The sequence below is a fragment of the Phoenix dactylifera genome, chromosome 1 (genome assembly GCF_051530095.1).
Source record: "Phoenix dactylifera cultivar Ajwa chromosome 1, Ajwa_hap1_PhDact_Kaust_v1.1, whole genome shotgun sequence".
Taxonomy (NCBI): domain Eukaryota; kingdom Viridiplantae; phylum Streptophyta; class Magnoliopsida; order Arecales; family Arecaceae; genus Phoenix; species Phoenix dactylifera.
In genome coordinates, this window is record NC_143190.1 from 26418244 (window position 1) to 26436516 (window position 18273).

General features: G+C 42.0%; 2 protein-coding genes across 2 annotated transcripts; one reads left to right on the plus strand and one right to left on the minus strand.

Moving 5' to 3' along the window:
• The first annotated feature begins 221 nt into the window (after positions 1-221).
• Positions 222-1911, plus strand: LOC120109105 (Tetratricopeptide repeat (TPR)-like superfamily protein). Its single transcript, XM_039123253.3, has one exon. It carries the CDS (start codon positions 491-493, stop codon positions 1802-1804), a length of 1314 nt encoding a protein of 437 aa, XP_038979181.1. The 5' UTR covers positions 222-490; the 3' UTR covers positions 1805-1911.
• Positions 1912-2559: 648 nt separating this feature from the next.
• LOC149768553 (probably inactive receptor-like protein kinase At5g41680) lies at positions 2560-4207 on the minus strand. Its single transcript, XM_089930421.1, has 2 exons — positions 3268-4207; positions 2560-3188 (listed from the first exon to the last, which is right to left on the minus strand). Exons 1-2 carry the CDS (start codon positions 4205-4207, stop codon positions 2560-2562), a joined length of 1569 nt encoding a protein of 522 aa, XP_089786547.1.
• Positions 4208-18273: the final 14066 nt, after the last annotated feature.

Consider the following 18273-nt stretch of genomic DNA (forward strand, 5'->3'; position numbering starts at 1 on the left):
TCCTACAGCAGACGACAAATGTTATGGATCAGAGGATGCGAATCTGTCCTAACTCGCCCGCTCTGAATCCAATCGATCACTATAGCCGAATCACCCTCAAGAAAGATCCGCCTCGCGCCCAGATGCACTCTAGTATGGACAAGGCCCTCCCATACCGCATACAACTCCACCACTGGGATTGACTTATTAAAAATGCGCTGACCGCCGACAGCAATCATCCTGGAGTCCTAGTCTCTAATCACAAAACCCACTCTACATCTGTTGCCGCTCTCTGAGACACTACTATCAAAATTCATCTTGAGAAAACTAGGAGATGGGGGCTTCCAGAATACCATCGGTATCATCATGTACCTGAGCGCTAGGGGCTCCCAGGATACCCGCATTGAACCTTCACACGTTTTATCTTTTACTTTGTTAATTTTTCCGCCACTCTGTTCAAGGCTGATATCCAAAAAATTTTCGGATATATTCAGCCATAACGGTAAGCACGATGCACTCAACCTCGATAAGATATTTTCCCCTTAGCCCTCGAGCCCGGCAAAGCCTTTTGAGTCTGGACAAGACGTTGAAGGGCCTCTGCTTCTCTGGAAGATTGTTGGAGGCGGTCGATCTCTTGTGTCGTAAAGGATCGAGCGCGGATCCTCAGACCTATGCTCTTCTACTGCAGGAAGCCATAAACCGGAAGGAAGCAAAGGTCGGCAGAAGAATCCATGCACAGATGATAACCACTGGGTTTGTGCCGCTTGAATATCTCAGGACAAAATTAGTCATATTCTATGCCAAGAATGGATACCTGGAGACCGCACACCAGATATTCGATAGAATTCCTCATAGAGACTTGGTTTCATGGAATGCGATGATCTCAGGGTACGTGCAGAATGGTCTAGAGCAAGAGGGTCTGAATCTGTATTATTCCATGCGATCGGCTGGTCTGGAGCCGGATCAGTTCACATTCGCGTCGGTGTTCCGAGCTTGCGCCAGGCTCGCATTATTGGAGCATGGGAAGCGGGCGCACTGTGCTATGATCAAGACCCAGATGAAGGCTAATGTTGTTGTCAACAGCGCGCTCGTGGATATGTACTTCAAATGCAGCAGTTTGAGTGATGGTTTTATGGTTTTCAAGAGTTCGTCCGAGAGGAATGTTGTTACATGGACAGCTCTTATATCAGGATACGGCCAGCATGGGCAAGTTGTCGATGTCCTTGAGCTATTCCGCCAGATGATAGAAGATGGTTTTCGGCCAAATCATGTAACCTTCCTTGCAGTTCTCTCTGCTTGTGGCCATGGAGGCCTTGTCAATGAAGGATGGAAGTATCTTTCTTCCATGAGAACAGATTTTGGGATTAGGCCAAGAGGAGAACACTACGCGGCAATTGTAGATATGTTGGGGCGAGCAGGGCGGTTAGATGAGGCTTATGAATTTGTTAGGAAGTTATCTGGTGAGGAACATTCAGTAATCTGGGGAGCTTTGCTTGGTGCTTCTAGAATTCATGGAGATGTAGAGCTGGGGAAGCTTGCAGCAAAAAGATTTTTCAAAATGCAGCCAGAAAATGCAGGCAAGTATATTGTTCTATCAAATACTTTTGCAGTGTATGAGATGTGGGAGAATGTCGCAGGTGTTCGTGGAATGATAAGATCTTTAGGAATAAAAAAGGAGCCCGCTTGGAGCTTGATTGAAATACAAGGAGAGGTGCACACATTCCTTGTTGGAGATAAATCTCATGAACAAAGTGAGATGATATATGAGATGATCAATTCTCTGTGTTGTGCTTTGGCTGAAGCAGGTTATGTTTCTGATAGGTAAGGCATTTGATCAAGCAATGAAAGGATGAAAACACATCCAGCATGTAAAATATACTCGACAATTCAAAGGATTGTGTGAGAAATGGTTCATAAGGTTATTTTTTTTGTGCAAGCCAATTTTTTATAAGAAATAAAAATACAGAAGAGAAACAAGAACCTTGAATCAAGGATATTTCGAACAATACCTTGATGCTGGTAACCAAGGTTGCTTCTTCTTCTTCCCTCCTTTTTCGGACGAAGAAAGGGCTACAGTCGAGCCATTTCACAAATAACTGCCATATTGGGATGTTAATTAGGTTCAAGTTTTGGAACATAAAAAGTTCTGAAGTTTTTGCTTGATATATATAGATCAGGATCAAGGACCGTATCATATATATAAAATTAGCATACTAAGAGAGGAGATTGGAGCAGTTAAGGAGAGGGAGATCTGGAAGTTATAGTCTAATATTATTCAAGAAACAAGCTTTTATCAATTATGTTGGTGATGGGGGTGGGTACTGTCAATGAATTATGATGATGTTAGAGTTTGGCATCAAAGAAAATTGTTGCTCACCATCCACCTGAAAAAATCATTGATGACTAAAACTTGCAGGCACATATCACAGATTGAACAGATTGAAGATGCTAATAGTCGTCTACCTTGAATAAATTACATTCGGCTACTCCAAGCCAAACAGCTAACAGGAAAAGGAGAAAAGCCACTTATGAAGTTAATGTTATCAAAAAGATCCAAAACTAGCATGCTGCTGATATTAATCAATTTCCTGGAGTTTCACTTGTCTTGGGTACAACCATGTGATCTTGTTGGTCGGATTCTACAGAAGACGGGGATGAAATTGAATGATCTTCCTCTGAATTAACCACATGTTCAATCTTTTCCAAGACCTCTGATATATCCGGCCGGTGCTCTGGTAAGTAGGATACACATTTCAGAGCAACATTGAGCAATGGAAATGCCCATTGCTTTCCTACTCTGTTGACCTCTGCATCAAAAACTTCTGCAGTCCATTCTTCCCTCACCATGGACTTCACCCATCCCGGAAGGTTAATGCCACTCTTCTCTACTATTTTCCCGGTTAGTAATTCAAGTAGTATGACACCAAAACTAAATACATCAGCTTTCTTTGTCAACTCTTTCTCTGGAGCTCTATACCCGTATGATGAATACAGTAGTGCCCTCTTTCCATATAAAAGATTCAAGATTCCAAACTCACTTATCAGTGGTTCTTCAGTCTCACCAAGTAAAACATTGGAAGGTTTTAGATTCCCATGAGGGGCACAGTCTTCATCCAACTCTCTGGCTATGTAGTCTAATCCCCTTGCAATCCCACTCATGATAGATAGTCTCTTTTTCCATGGGATGTCCACCTTACGTTCTACGTAGCCTGCAAGACCAAAACTATAATTATTTAGCTGAATAGCTAACAAAATAACAGAGATGCAGTATACATTACAAAGTCTTACTTGAGAAAAGGGATGAGAGACTTCCACTGTTTTGATATCGGTAAATTAAAAGCTTGTCATGGTCTGAGGAATGGCAAGCCACAAGTGGCAGGAGATTAGGGTGCTTCAAGTTCCCTATCCGCATGACTTTTTGTTTGAAATCATCTCCTGAGACATGCAAATTCTTCAACCTCTTGACAACAAAAATGGAACTGTTTTTTAGCCTAATCTTGTAGAGACTGCTATAGATGTTCCGGCCCTGGAGATCAGCTGCTGACGTGAGGAGATCGTCCATGGTGAATTTTTCCTGTCTTTCACCAAAGAATACAAGGTCTTGAACTTTCCCTCCTTTCTCTATATCATCTTCAGTCCCAGTGGTATAATTTCTTGCAGAAGACTCGTGAACGCATTTCTTGCTCTCCTTCACTTCAGCAACTTTAGGATTTTTCTTGTCAGTGAAAAATATGAACAGTGAAAAGAAGGTGATCAAGAGAACTAAAGTGAGAATTGTGATGGACCATGCTAGTGTAGGCGCCTTTGGCTGATTTACATTGTCACGGATTTTATCATCAGAGGCCTTTATCGCAGGGTCAGTTTCATTAACAGACATGCCTGATATCATGGTATTGTGGTAAACAAGCTCAATTTCCTGTTTGAAATGAGGAATGTATCCTGTTAAATTATTGTTTGAGATGTCAAAGCTTCTGAGGTTCTTCAAGCTTTCCATAGATGCAGGTACTTTTCCATTCAGCATATTACTGCTTAGATTCAAATAAGTAAGACCAAGACAGTTTGACATTGACTCTGGAATATCACCAGTGATATGGTTGATTGCCAAGCTAAGAAATTGTAGGGATGGAAGCTTGCAGAGAGAATCTGCATCAATTCTCCCACTGATATTCATATTCTCGAGCCTGATCTCTGTTACATGGAGCGAGAGTACATCACATTTTATACCCATCCACATACCAGAGCAGTGATCAGGTATATGCCCATTCCAATTTAGATCGAGAATATTTTCGGGATCGGCTGCTTGTATAAATTGGATTAAAGACTTACTTTCTGATGAGGTACTAGATCTGTAGGCTCCTGTGCCCAGAGTGAGGGCCAAGATGCAAACTGGCCATAAAAGGGTTAGACCACAACTCCTTTGTTGCCACGAAATTGCCATGGAATATGGGAATTTCATCTGCCTTTCATGACAAGGATTTATAGAGTTTTCGGTAGGAGATTCCCATGCAACTGCATCTGCTTTTCTGTGTACTGCACCAGATATTGACATTTTCCTTCATATATTCCGAAGTATTATATATATTTATTTTATTGATTTATTTGTTTATTGATCGGCATTTCCAAGGTTTTCATATTATGGTATACTTCTTGGTAACTAAGACTGGATTGTGAATGAAGTCACTGCATTTTTAACGATGTGGTGCCAAAAATAAACTTTGTTTGAAATTATGAGGCATGATGAAACCAAATAAAATGCTGCTTCTTTATCATGCGAGAACTGTGAAAAGTGTAGATTTTAGCTGTCATATGTCATGAGTCTATTCCTGAAAAAAAGCTAAAGACAAGAAATCATGCAGATTAAGCAGCCATAAGCAATGAAAAAATGATGTGTCATTTGTTAGGATGCATAAGTTCTCTTCTAGGCTTCCACTTCGATGGTTACTATGATGCAATAATTTGTTTGGCAAAGGAGCATCTGAAAATTATATGATATTCTGTCTTTTCATGCCTGCAAAAAATTGGAGACGTTCAAAGGTATCCAACCTACATGAACAATTTTCTGCATTTTAGTCATTTTGTTATAGACTCTAGATATATTCCAGCAAGTTTGCTCAATGTCTCCGGACCAAGTTGTGATGAGCAACCTAGGTAGGGGTGTTAAACCATCTGAACAGCTTGAGCTCGGCTCAAGCTCGATGCAGAAAAAATGGCATGGATCAGGTTCAATTCGAAGCTAAAAGGATTAAGCTTGGACCAGCAATTTAGGCTGGAAATTAATTTTAAGCTGGGCCAAAAATAGACCTGGCTCGAACATACTCGTCTTGATTAGGCTTGAAAGTATTTGTGCATGTTTGTATATATGTATAGGCTTGACAGATCGTTTTATTTAATTTTTAAATTCATTGAATGTTAATTCAAATTTGAACCAAACTTGAATCAAGTTTTAATTCAAGCTTGAATCTAGTTTTGTTTAAGCCTGAACTGATTTCTAGCTCAATTTAGAATCTCAAGCTAATAAATTAGGCTTGTGCTCAGCTCAATTCAAAATTAAGCTCAATTCAGCTCAAAATAATGGCCACAAATCTAGCTTAATCTCAATTTTCAATCTCAAAATTAATTCAAACCAAGCTTGATTGGACCAAATATCGCTCAAGCTCAGCTCATATACACCCCTAAGCTTAAGTTAACTTTTCTTTGGGCCACCCAAATTAAGTAGCCTAGTACTACAGACTCATGAATGAATTAAGTGGCCTAGTACTACAGACGGATGAATGATGATACGCTGCTTGTATTACGGTGGTATAGCTTGAAATCCATCCTTGTTACAAGGTAGGTTTCTTAGATTATCATAAAGTTAATATACATGCATTAGTCAGAATTTTGTTAGTAAAACTAAGTTTGATTTTATATACAATTTGAAGGATCATTAAATGTCCACTGACATTGCTTGATGCACAGGAGCTGGAGAATCCATACAAGAAACAATTGATTGTGGATGTTTGTATACACATTTTCAAAATTCATTCAATTTTCAGCATTTCCTCCATTTAAGTTTGTGGTCTAGCAACCTGCCCCGCTTTCTGATATTGATGGCAGGAGAGCAACATCTTTTGGAGGGACTGCAGCTGACAGAAGCAGCAACCGGGAAGTCCAATGAGCAAAGATGAGGCCATGACGTGGTCGTAACCTAACTCTTGATGTTCCCCTGTACTTGTTTGACATGAAAAGGACAGCAAGAGAGTGAGTTTTCCATGCTACCTACTCTTCATCAGAATTTAGGAATACGATTCAGTATCTACATCGCATGAGCCTTGCTGACAAATATTCAATTAGAAGTTTTCAGTGATAAGATAGTTTTATATATGTAATAGCCCAGATTCTTTGGACTAGTGGGCCGGCGTAAAGAGGCCACACTCATCAACATTCAAGCGTGTCTGCTGCACGTGATGGGGTGGAGAAGAGGATTCCCGATATCTTCAGACTCTGAGAGTCCTAAGACGATCCAAACACCGGATAAGATTAGGGATTTCATCTATTTAAGGCCCTCCTTCTCCTCTGTTGAACCCCATCACAAATCTCTCAAAGGAAGGTGCCGATCCCAAGCTCTTCCTCTCCAAGTTCCTTTCTTGATTCTTCACCGGCAAGAGCTACCGGATCGCCTTGCCAGACCAAGGTAAGTATCGTCCACCTCTCTCCTACATTTCCTAGATATGTAGCTACCACTGCCATGATTTGTTCCGGCAAATCACCAGAATGCCATCCAAGACAAGGTGCCCTGTCTTGGCCCTATTTTATCAGGTTCACCGCCACCGGCCACTAGATTTGGCTGAGTTTCACGACCTTTCGGGACCTCGGGATTGTATGACCATTTGTTAGGGGAATCGGCCATGATACAGCCCGAGTTGGGTGTAGATCTGAGAGTTTCTTTGTGATCTCCTTCCTTTCTTCTTTCCTTCGTCGACCGACCGCCGTTGCCGGCAATGTTGTGGTTGAAGGTCGGTCGTGGCTGCCATCGTCAGGTATAGGCCACTAGGGCTGCCCCTGGTGCTGACCAAAGGGGAACAGGGAGATGAACCCCCTGTTCATGAAGAGAGAAGAGAGGTTTCTCTCTTCTTTCCTTTCTTCCCTTCCTTCTTTTATTCTCTCTCCTCTCTCTCTGTCTCTCTTTCTTTCCTTCCACTTTTCAATATCATTGTTCCTTCCTATCTATCTAGTTGATCCGGGTCACTAGTAAAAAGGATTTGAGGGACCTAGTGATGGACCCTTAGTCCAAGTTTTTAGTCACTATATGATTTTCTTTTGATAATTGAGTTTGATGCTGCAGGAGGAGAGTCATCTGTGCAAGAAGGTTTTGATTGGGATACTCTGCACCTTAACTCGTAGATCGTGAAGTAGGTTAGCAATTGCTGTATTTAATCGGTCCTCGGTAGAAGTAAGTGTTGGGTTCCTTTGTGGGTAGCATGCATGATTTTTTAAAATTTTCAGCAGAAGCAATTAAAATTAAGCACTTTAATTTCAACGCATGCATGAGATCTGATCTCAACCATAAAATAAATCTAGAATCATGAACATTTATTTAAAACATGAGTCTATGATTATATGTCTAGCATATAATCCTGAAATTTCAGCATCATGTTAAGATCTAATCTTAATATCTAAAGAGATCATATCTCATACCTGATTTGCTGAAGCCTTTGATGACTCCTTGATCATGCTCCGCAGCCACACACACGTCCGGCATCTATAGATCGTCCATGCGAAGCTTCAGGAAGATCGACGTCTACGGGAGTACTAGCTCGTGAGGAGGTGCTGCAATGAATTTTCTCTCTTGAAGCAATCAGCTATTGATTGTTCTTCAAGAAGAAGAAGGATGATGAGGATGATAATATTATTTTGATGATTAACACAACCATCGAGGCCATATCAAATTAGAAATGCAAATTAACTCGATACATCATTAAGGAATGGCACACCCTCGATACATTCATGATACATTAGGAAAATGTGGTCAAAAAAACTCTCAAAGATTAACAACGAGATAAAATTTGTAGTAGAGAATGATAGAAAGCTTTTAAATTCATTTCGGCAAAGTTTCAAGTAGAGTACTCTAAAGGGCAAAACTGTAATTTTATTATTAAGGGTATGAAACTCTAATGTGCCATACATTCTAATTTACTTGGAATATATTTTATTGATCCTATATGCTAGTCTAACTCTAAGATGCAGACAATCATGATTAGAGTCGATCCCAATTAGTTTGGAGTCGACCCTGATACATTTGGCATGCCTTGGAACGAAGTGGCACGCCTTTGGAACACTTGGCACAGAGTAGGAGTCGACCCCAGAAGAGATGGAGTTGACCCTGGCACGTTTTGACATGTTCTGGTACGTCCAGACACATATGGCACAGATGAACAGTAATTAGGGCCGACCCCAAGTTTCTTTGAGCCGACCCCAAGAGGAGCTGACCCCAAATTTGCATGAGCCGACCCCAGCTTCAGCCACTGCAAAAACAGCTTTCTGGAATTGACTGAGAGGGCCGACCCCAAGCTTCCTTGAGCCGACCCCAAGTGGAGCCTGTTGGGAACCCGCCCATGCCGCTGATATTTCAAAAATTTTTCAGATGGCAGCGGAATCGGCATGCACGGGTTCGACGTTCATCGCATGAACGTTGTTTCGAGACCTTTCGTAATTAGGTAAGAATTAAAACTTTTAAAACTAATAGGAAGATCAGATCTTCACCTTGCGCGGGTAGATGATCACCGCAAATCTGAATTCGTGGTTTTTGGAAGAGGGTTCGCTTGAAGCCGTTCAAACGTCCGGCCTCTACGGGTATCCACACGAAGTAGAGGACCGATCAAATCTTTCTTGTCTTCCCGGGGTGCTAGCTCCCTTGCAAAGACTTCTTTTGATGGCTGATCTCCTCTCTTTCAATCAACCCTTGATTGTGCTTGAGAGGAGGAAGAAGAAGGATGAAGATGAGGAAGAAGAAAGAACCCCACGCAGCCTTCTTTTGTTCCTTGCGTTGGATGAAGGAAGGGAAGGGGAGGAGGCCGCCAACACTTGGAGATCCTTTTCCCTTGCTTGCGGCTGAACTAAGAGAGGAGAGGGGCTGGTGGCGGCAGCAAGAGGGGGAAGAGAGCACACCTAGGGCGCCGGCCCTAGGTCCCTTTTTATAAGCATCAAGGGCTCCTACAAGTTAGGAGCCCTTGACAACCTTCTTTCTTTGGAGCGCCGGCCCCTTCTCTCTTCTTGTCGCCCTAACCAATTGGAGAGGGGCTGATGCCCCTCTTACTTGGTTAGCCTAATCCTCTTCCAAAGAGGATTAGGTGCCTCTCTCATGGTTTAATCCTAATCTAATTAGGATTAGCCAATTTTGGGTTCAATCTATGCTAGTCCTAATCCAATTAGGACTTGAATGAACCATGACTCAATTGAACTCTTCAATCCTAATCCAATTAGGAGTCATGTTGATTCATTAGATTAATAATTAATTTAGACTTAAGGAATCCTAATCCAATTAGGATGTATTTAATTTTAGTCCTAATCCAATTAGGACTCTATTTGAATCCGAAGTCCTAATCCAATTAGGATTTCTAGGAATCCTACTCCAAGTAGGAATCCAATTTTAATTCAAAATTCCTAATCTCATTAGGATTGTAGGAATCCTATTCCAAGTAGGAATCCCAGTCCTACTCCAACTAGGATTCCCAGTCCTAATCCAATTAGGACTCTAGGAATCCTACCCGAAGTAGGACTCTTGTTTCAAGTCCAATTAATTAATTCCCTTTGTTCCTTTCTTCAACTTCTTATCAATCAAATTGATTACTTGTGATTCCTAATCACGATTTCAACCATCGGATCGGTCAATACTTCTAGTGTGTGTGACCCCATAGGTTCTATTCTGACTGGTAGTGAGATATATTGTGATCTCTATCTCAATATCATTGAAAACTCCTTTCAATGGGTTGGAACGATTCCAACTCAACTCATTAGGGTTTATCGATCATCAAGATAATCCCTATAAGTCCCACCATCCACCAGTGACACCTAGCAGCATGTAGTGGCTACCCAGCAGAATGGAATGATGAACCTCTAGGTGCAGTTAACGTGTGATACATTCCTACTATCGTGGATCCCTACAGGACGGAGGTCATGGACAACTCGTCAAACCCCATCGTCTGTCATATGTCAAGATTTTTTCGACTTGAGTTCGATAGTGGAAAACTCTTTTTCCACTTTATATTACTGCCCTGGCCAAGGTCTTAGAACTCAGTCTAACAAATCACATAGGATCACTCCTCTTCTATCAAGGTCGATAGATTCCTTATAGGTACATATCCTACTCCTACAGTGAACCTACTGCAGCCAATCTACACTGCATGGACCCATATGGTTAGAGACCATGTATGTGTGCAGTCAAACTACAATAACCTCACTGTGAGTAGCCGAAGCACCGCAGGTCAAAGGACCAGTCACACTACTGCAACATCAAGCAAGTCACTGACGAGTGGATAGACATCCAAGTGACTTCTTGTCTTGGTCACGCTCAGTACCCTTGTTCTCTAACAAGCACCTGCACTATCACTTCAGTGTCCCTACACTGTGGACTCAAGTCTCGTCCATCCAGAAGGAAAGTGATCTGTGCACTGATCGGATCGATCACCGTCCTCATGATGATCCATTGATCAGGAGCATTTAGAAATTAATCACCAATGATACATGGCTCAAATTCTCAACTCTTGAGAATATGTATCATCATCTTATTAATTCCTTGGACGATTCATAGACACATAAATAATATGAATGAAAAGATGCCTTTTATTTATTCAATAATAAACAGTCAAGTACAAAATTATGTTCCTAGAATCAACAATGTGTCAGCCAAATTGGCTTCTAGGGCATACATCTAACAATCTCCCACTTGCACTAAAGCCAATTGGTCATATATCTTAGGCCCATCTTCTCAAGGTGGGCTTCAGTCTTTTGCTGACTCAGCTGCTTAGTGAACGGGTCTGCCACGTTATCCGCGGAGTCTACTCTCTGCACCTCTACATCATAGTCGCGTATGAAATGGAAGCGCCGCTCTATGTGCTTGGACTTCTGATGAGACCATGGCTCCATAGCTAGTGCTATGGTGCCAATGTTATCGCAGTAAAGTGTTATGGCATCTAATGACATTACACCTAACTCTGCAATTAACTTTTAATCAGAAGGTTTCCACTGCACCCTTAGATACGGCTTAACATTCAGCTTCTAAGGTAGAATCTATAATGATCGGTTGTTTGGAACTCTTCCAATATACTGAACCACAATTACACATATTCTGATGTAGACTTTCTATCATCAATATGTGTGCATCTTTCTACCTTCAACTCTGATCTTCTCCCAAAGATCAAGAACATGTCCTTAGTTCTTCTCAATTACTTAAGACTGTTCTTCACAGCTATCCAGTGCTTCTTGCCTGGATCCGACTGATATCTGCTTGTGACACTCACAGCAAGAGCTATATCAGGTTGTGCACACAGCATGGCATACATGAGGCTTCCTATTGCCGATGCATAGAGAATCTTGCTCATGTGTTGAATCTCTTCAGATGTGTTGGGGCACATCTTCTTGGAGAGATGAATTCCATGTCTTAGGGGTAAGAGACCCCTCTTGGAGTTTTCCATGCTGAACCTCTTCAGCACCTCCTCTATGTACATCTTCTGTGAAAGGCCAAGCATCCTTTTAGATCTATCTCTATAGACCTTTATTCCCAAAATATAGGATGCTTCCCCAAGGTCTTTCATGGAGAATTCTTTTTGACAACCAGACCTTGACCGAGGTTAGCATGGGAATATCATTCCCAATCAGGAGAATGTCATCTACGTACAGTACGAGAAAAACGACAGCACTCCCACTAACCTTTTTGAAAATACATGGTTCCTCTTCGTTTTTGATGAAATCAAACGTTTTGATTGCGTCATCGAAACGAGTGTTCCAACTCCGAGATGCTTGCTTTAGTCCATAGATGGACCTTTGCAGCTTGCAGACCTTGTGATCTCCATCACTGGAAGTGAAACCCAAAGGCTGTTCCATATAGATATCTTCATCAAGATATCCATTCAGGAAAGCAGTTTTCACATCCATCTGCCAGATTTCATAATCATGAAATGCTGCAATGGCAAGCAATGTTCGGATGGATTTTAGCATGGCTACAGGTGAAAAGGTCTCCTGATAGTCAATGCCTTCGCGCTGACTATACCCTTTCGCCACAAGCCTTGCCTTATAGGTCTCTACCTCTCCATCCGAACCTATCTTCCTTTTGTAGATCCATTTGCATCCAATAGGTACAATACCTTCTGGTGGGTCTACTAAGGTCCAGACTTGGTTGGAATGCATGGAGTCTAACTCTGACTTCATAGCTTCCAGCCATTTCTCGGAATCGATATCAGATATCGCCTCGTTGTAGGTTTTGGGATCCTGTATGTGATCCCTATCTCCCACTAGGAACATTTCCTCGGTATCCTCTTCTAGTATACCTAAGTATCTATCGGGAGGATGGGAGACCCTACTAGATCTACGAGGTGGTTGAGGGACATCGTGTACTGGCTCTTTATGAATGGGTTCAATAGGATCCATAACTCGTTGCTTTTCAGAGACTTTCTCTTCAAGCTCAATTTTCCTCCCACTGCCTCTATCAAGGATAAACTGATTTTCCAAGAAGATGGCATGACGGCTCACAAACACATTGTGATCCTCTGAGATGTAGAAATTGTATCCTAATGACTCTTTAGGATATCCTATAAAACGAGCACTTATGGTCCGATTCCTCCTCTCTGACACTCCGTTGAGTTGAGGTGTACCCCGGAGGTGTCCATTGTGAGACTATGCCGTTTTTTTTGAGATAGTCCCGGAATTCTCCACTAAGGTATTCTCCTCCTCGATCTGATCGAAGAGCCTTAAGAGGTTTTCCAGTTTGTTTTTCTACTTCATTCTTGAACTCTTTGAACTTTTCAAAAGAGTCAGACTTGTGTCTCATAAGATACACATACCCATACCGTGAATAATCATCGGTAAAGGTAATGAAGTAAGAATAACGTCCCCTGGCTAGCACATCGAATGGGCCACATACATCTGTATGTATTAGGGTAAGTATTTCAGTGGTCCTCTCCCCATGTCCTACAAAGGGCAGTCTAGCCATTTTTCCTTGAAGACAGGACTCGCAAACTGGATATGACTCGGAAGTCAATGCGCCGAGAAGCCCATCTTTATCCATTTTGTTCATCCTATCCTCTCTAATATGGCCAAGTCTGAGGTGCCACAAATATCTTTGGTTTATCTCATCTCTGGATCTTTTGGATCCTTTGGCACTCACATCTTGCTCGGTAACATTCACAGATACATCCATATGTAAATGATAGAGACTGTCAATCATGAAACCACGTGCGACTATTTTATTTCTCAAATAAATAGAACAGCAGTCTTTGTCAAATGTAAAAACATGACCTTCCTGTGCTAGATATGAAACAGAAATCAAATTTCTGCTAGCAACAGGTACATAATAGCAGTCTCTAAGTATTAAACTAGATCCAGACGGTAGTCGCAGATGGTAGGTGCCCACAGCCACAGCAGCAACTTTTGCCCTGTTGCCAATCCGAAGGGTTACCGCACCTTCCGCCAGCCTTCTACTTTCCTTTAGACCCTGCATGGTAGTGCACAAATGAGCACTAGAACCAGAATCTATAACCCAACTAGAAGTAGAAGAAACCGTTAGATTAGTTTCAATTATGAGCAAGTCTATATCTTCTGAAGGTGTGTCACCTTTCTTGTTCTTCAGGCTCTCGAGGTATGAAGGACAGTTTCTCTTCCAGTGGCCTTCGACATTGCAGTGGAAACATTTTTCTTTGTCGTTAGCCTTTTTCTTTTGAACTTCCTTCTTTGGCTTCTTGTCTTTCTTCTGCTTCTTAGCAGGCTTCTTTTTCTTCCAAGCAGACTTTCTCTTGGAACCAGAAGTCAACTCAGCAGCAAGGACATTGCCCCTTGAACCTTTCAAGGCTCCCTCAGCAGTTACCAACATGTTGATTAGTTCAGTCTTAGTGCATTCAATCTTATTCATGTGGTAGTTTACTATAAACTGACCAAATGAATCAGGAAGTGACTGTAGGATCAAATCCACTTGTAATTCCTTGTGCATGTCCATACCGAGCTTCTCAAGCTCCTCTAGGTCCTTGATCATGGTCAGACCGTGATCATGGACAGACTGCCCCTCGCGCATCTTCGCTTTGAAGAGCCTCTTGGACACTTCAAAACGAGCTGTGCGACTCTGCTCACCATACAACTCTTGCAGGTGTGCCAGTATGTCCCTAGCAGTCTTTATATTTTCATGCTGGCATTGGAGTTCATTAGACATGGATGCCATCATATAGCATTTTACTCTAATGTCATCATCCAACCACTTTTTATGCATTTCACGCTGAACATCAGTAGGACGTGCTGGTAGTGTGGGGATATCTGAATCGAGTATGTAGCCAAAACTATTTTGAGATTTCTAAGCCAGTCTTTGTAATTGGTTTCGGTCAGTCGGTTGGTCTCAAGAATACGGGTCAGAGGGTTTGAAGCCGACATTGTGTCTGCAGAGAGTAAAGATTCTAGTTAGACTTTTGTACTTGATCCTAATCTGTTCTAAGGTCTTTTAGAACAAATGTAACTCCCACTATTTTCTCGAATCCCTCACACTCTCCTGGTAGGAAAACGGAAATCCCACACGACTAGGGTTTCTAGTGGGTACTGCGGTCCCACCAATTTACATGCTACCTCACCTAACAGTTATTGGTGACACATAGATGGATGAGTGTACAACTCTTGTACAATGCTTCTCAAGCATGTTGCAGTGTAACTTGGTCTCTAAGCCATGAAGACCTCACCTAACAGTTATTGGCCCCATCACTTAGTTAAGTCAGACCCACCGTATAACCGTAGGAATAAAGTCGTCATTGGGTCCTCACCTAACAGTTATTGGTGCCCAACCCCACCTTTACCCTACAACATCTCATGTCTATAGAGAGGTCCAGCCCCCCGATGCAACTTGACCACTGTGTCCAGCCGAGACAAATCAACATCAGAAAGGCCTTAGCAGCTCTACTACAGTGGAAGACCTATTGACTTAATATTGGTTAATCAGGTCTTAGTGTTTGCAACTTGAGCCCTTCATAAGAGGTAATCGAACAATTGGCCAGGTAAGCAGGTGGGAGGCTCCCCTTACTCAGAGAGTAAGGTCCTAATTAAGTAACCACCTTTCATGCTTTCCTAGACACCAATTAGATCAATTAATCTAATATGACTTGCTCATGTCGGTTCACTCTCGACTTGATTGAGGAGGTTTTGATTTAGGTCTCAATTGGGTTTGCTACATCACATGTAAACCTATCTACCCGACTCGCATTCACATCACATGCAAACGGCACATCACAGGCAGTTATAATCGCAGCATCAAATTAAAGCTAAACTTTAAATAGGTGATGATCATGGATTCTAATTAGGTCGTATTACAAGCACATGCACATCAATCGATCAAGTGGTCTTCTACTCTTGAATTGGTTCTAAGCCTCCTTGATTTGATCCTTGATCAACTCTTGATCCCATCGCCATCAACCGCTTAGATCACCTTTCATCTCATGCCTTTGCTTCAACTTGATCGTTGATGTACATCACATCACAGAAATACAACCAGATGTAAAATAAAAATAAAAATAAATTACATCTCCTTTTAGGAGGCACGCAGGCCTCTCAAAACATCAAATAAGATGCATGCAAGCATCTGAAAAATTACATGACATCGCAGATCACATCGCAGGTCATTATATTTGATACCAAAAGGGGTTGAATCCTATGATCATCACCGTATGCAACAATTATAATTTTCAGATCTGAAAACTAACTGATTGTATCATGACATAGGTCGCTGATCATGCTAATCATGATTCTAAACTTTGTAATCCCATTAACAATGCATTTAGAATCATCTTTTTATCACATAAAAATCAGCATGCAAAAAATCAGCACCCCTGAAAAATCTGCATGCAGAATTTTTCAGCATGCATGATCATTCAATTTTCAGATCTAATATGCCTTTAGATATTTAATTCTTACCTTAATCTACGAAGCCTAGGCTCTGATACCACTGTTGGGAACCCGCCCATGCCGCTGATATTTCAAAAATTTTTCAGATGGCAGCGGAATCGGCATGCACGGGTTCGACGTTCATCGCATGAACGTTGTTTCGAGACCTTTCGTAATTAGGTAAGAATTAAAACTTTTAAAACTAATAGGAAGATCAGATCTTCACCTTGCGCGGGTAGATGATCACCGCAAATCTGAATTCGTGGTTTTTGGAAGAGGGTTCGCTTGAAGCCGTTCAAACGTCCGGCCTCTACGGGTATCCACACGAAGTAGAGGACCGATCAAATCTTTCTTGTCTTCCCGGGGTGCTAGCTCCCTTGCAAAGACTTCTTTTGATGGCTGATCTCCTCTCTTTCAATCAACCCTTGATTGTGCTTGAGAGGAGGAAGAAGAAGGATGAAGATGAGGAAGAAGAAAGAACCCCACGCAGCCTTCTTTTGTTCCTTGCGTTGGATGAAGGAAGGGAAGGGGAGGAGGCCGCCAACACTTGGAGATCCTTTTCCCTTGCTTGCGGCTGAACTAGGAGAGGAGAGGGGCTGGTGGCGGCAGCAAGAGGGGGAAGAGAGCACACCTAGGGCGCCGGCCCTAGGTCCCTTTTTATAAGCATCAAGGGCTCCTACAAGTTAGGAGCCCTTGACAACCTTCTTTCTTTGGAGCGCCGGCCCCTTCTCTCTTCTTGTCGCCCTAACCAATTGGAGAGGGGCTGATGCCCCTCTTACTTGGTTAGCCTAATCCTCTTCCAAAGAGGATTAGGTGCCTCTCTCATGGTTTAATCCTAATCTAATTAGGATTAGCCAATTTTGGGTTCAATCTATGCTAGTCCTAATCCAATTAGGACTTGAATGAACCATGACTCAATTGAACTCTTCAATCCTAATCCAATTAGGAGTCATGTTGATTCATTAGATTAATAATTAATTTAGACTTAAGGAATCCTAATCCAATTAGGATGTATTTAATTTTAGTCCTAATCCAATTAGGACTCTATTTGAATCCGAAGTCCTAATCCAATTAGGATTTCTAAGAATCCTACTCCAAGTAGGAATCCAATTTTAATTCAAAATTCCTAATCTCATTAGGATTGTAGGAATCCTATTCCAAGTAGGAATCCCAGTCCTACTCCAACTAGGATTCCCAGTCCTAATCCAATTAGGACTCTAGGAATCCTACCCGAAGTAGGACTCTTGTTTCAAGTCCAATTAATTAATTCCCTTTGTTCCTTTCTTCAACTTCTTATCAATCAAATTGATTACTTGTGATTCCTAATCACGATTTCAACCATCGGATCGGTCAATACTTCTAGTGTGTGTGACCCCATAGGTTCTATTCTGACTGGTAGTGAGATATATTGTGATCTCTATCTCAATATCATTGAAAACTCCTTTCAATGGGTTAGAACGATTCCAACTCAACTCATTAGGGTTTATCGATCATCAAGATAATCCCTATGAGTCCCACCATCCACCAGTGACACCTAGCAGCATGTAGTGGCTACCCAGCAGAATGGAATGATGAACCTCTAGGTGCAGTTAACGTGTGATACAGTCCTACTATCGTGGATCCCTACAGGACGGAGGTCATGGACAACTCGTCAAACCCCATCGTCTGTCATATGTCAAGATTTTTTCGACTTGAGTTCGATAGTGGAAAACTCTTTTTCCACTTTATATTACTGCCCTGGCCAAGGTCTTAGAACTCAGTCTAACAAATCACATAGGATCACTCCTCTTCTATCAAGGTCGATAGATTCCTTATAGGTGCATACCCTACTCCTACAGTGAACCTACTGCAGCCAATCTACACTGCATGGACCCATATGGCTAGAGACCATGTATGTGTGCAGTCAAACTACAATAACCTCACTGTGAGTAGCCGAAGCACCGCAGGTCAAAGGACCAGTCACACTACTGCAACATCAAGCAAGTCACTGACGAGTGGATAGACATCCAAGTGACTTCTTGTCTTGGTCACGCTCAGTACCCTTGTTCTCTAACAAGCACCTGCACTATCACTTCAGTGTCCCTACACTGTGGACTCAAGTCTCGTCCATCCAGAAGGAAAGTGATCTGTGCACTGATCGGATCGATCACCGTCCTCATGATGATCCATTGATCAGGAGCATTTAGAAAT

Bases quoted from the DNA above. Each gene is read 5' to 3' on its own strand.
- LOC120109105 (XM_039123253.3), top strand. From the start codon at position 491: ATGCACTCAACCTCGATAAGATATTTTCCCCTTAGCCCTCGAGCCCGG.
- LOC149768553 (XM_089930421.1), bottom strand. From the start codon at position 4,207: ATGGGTATAAAATGTGATGTACTCTCGCTCCATGTAACAGAGATCAGG. The intron at 3,189-3,267 runs GTAAGACTTTGT...TTGGTCTTGCAG, and splicing joins TCTCTCATCCCTTTTCTCAA to GCTACGTAGAACGTAAGGTG.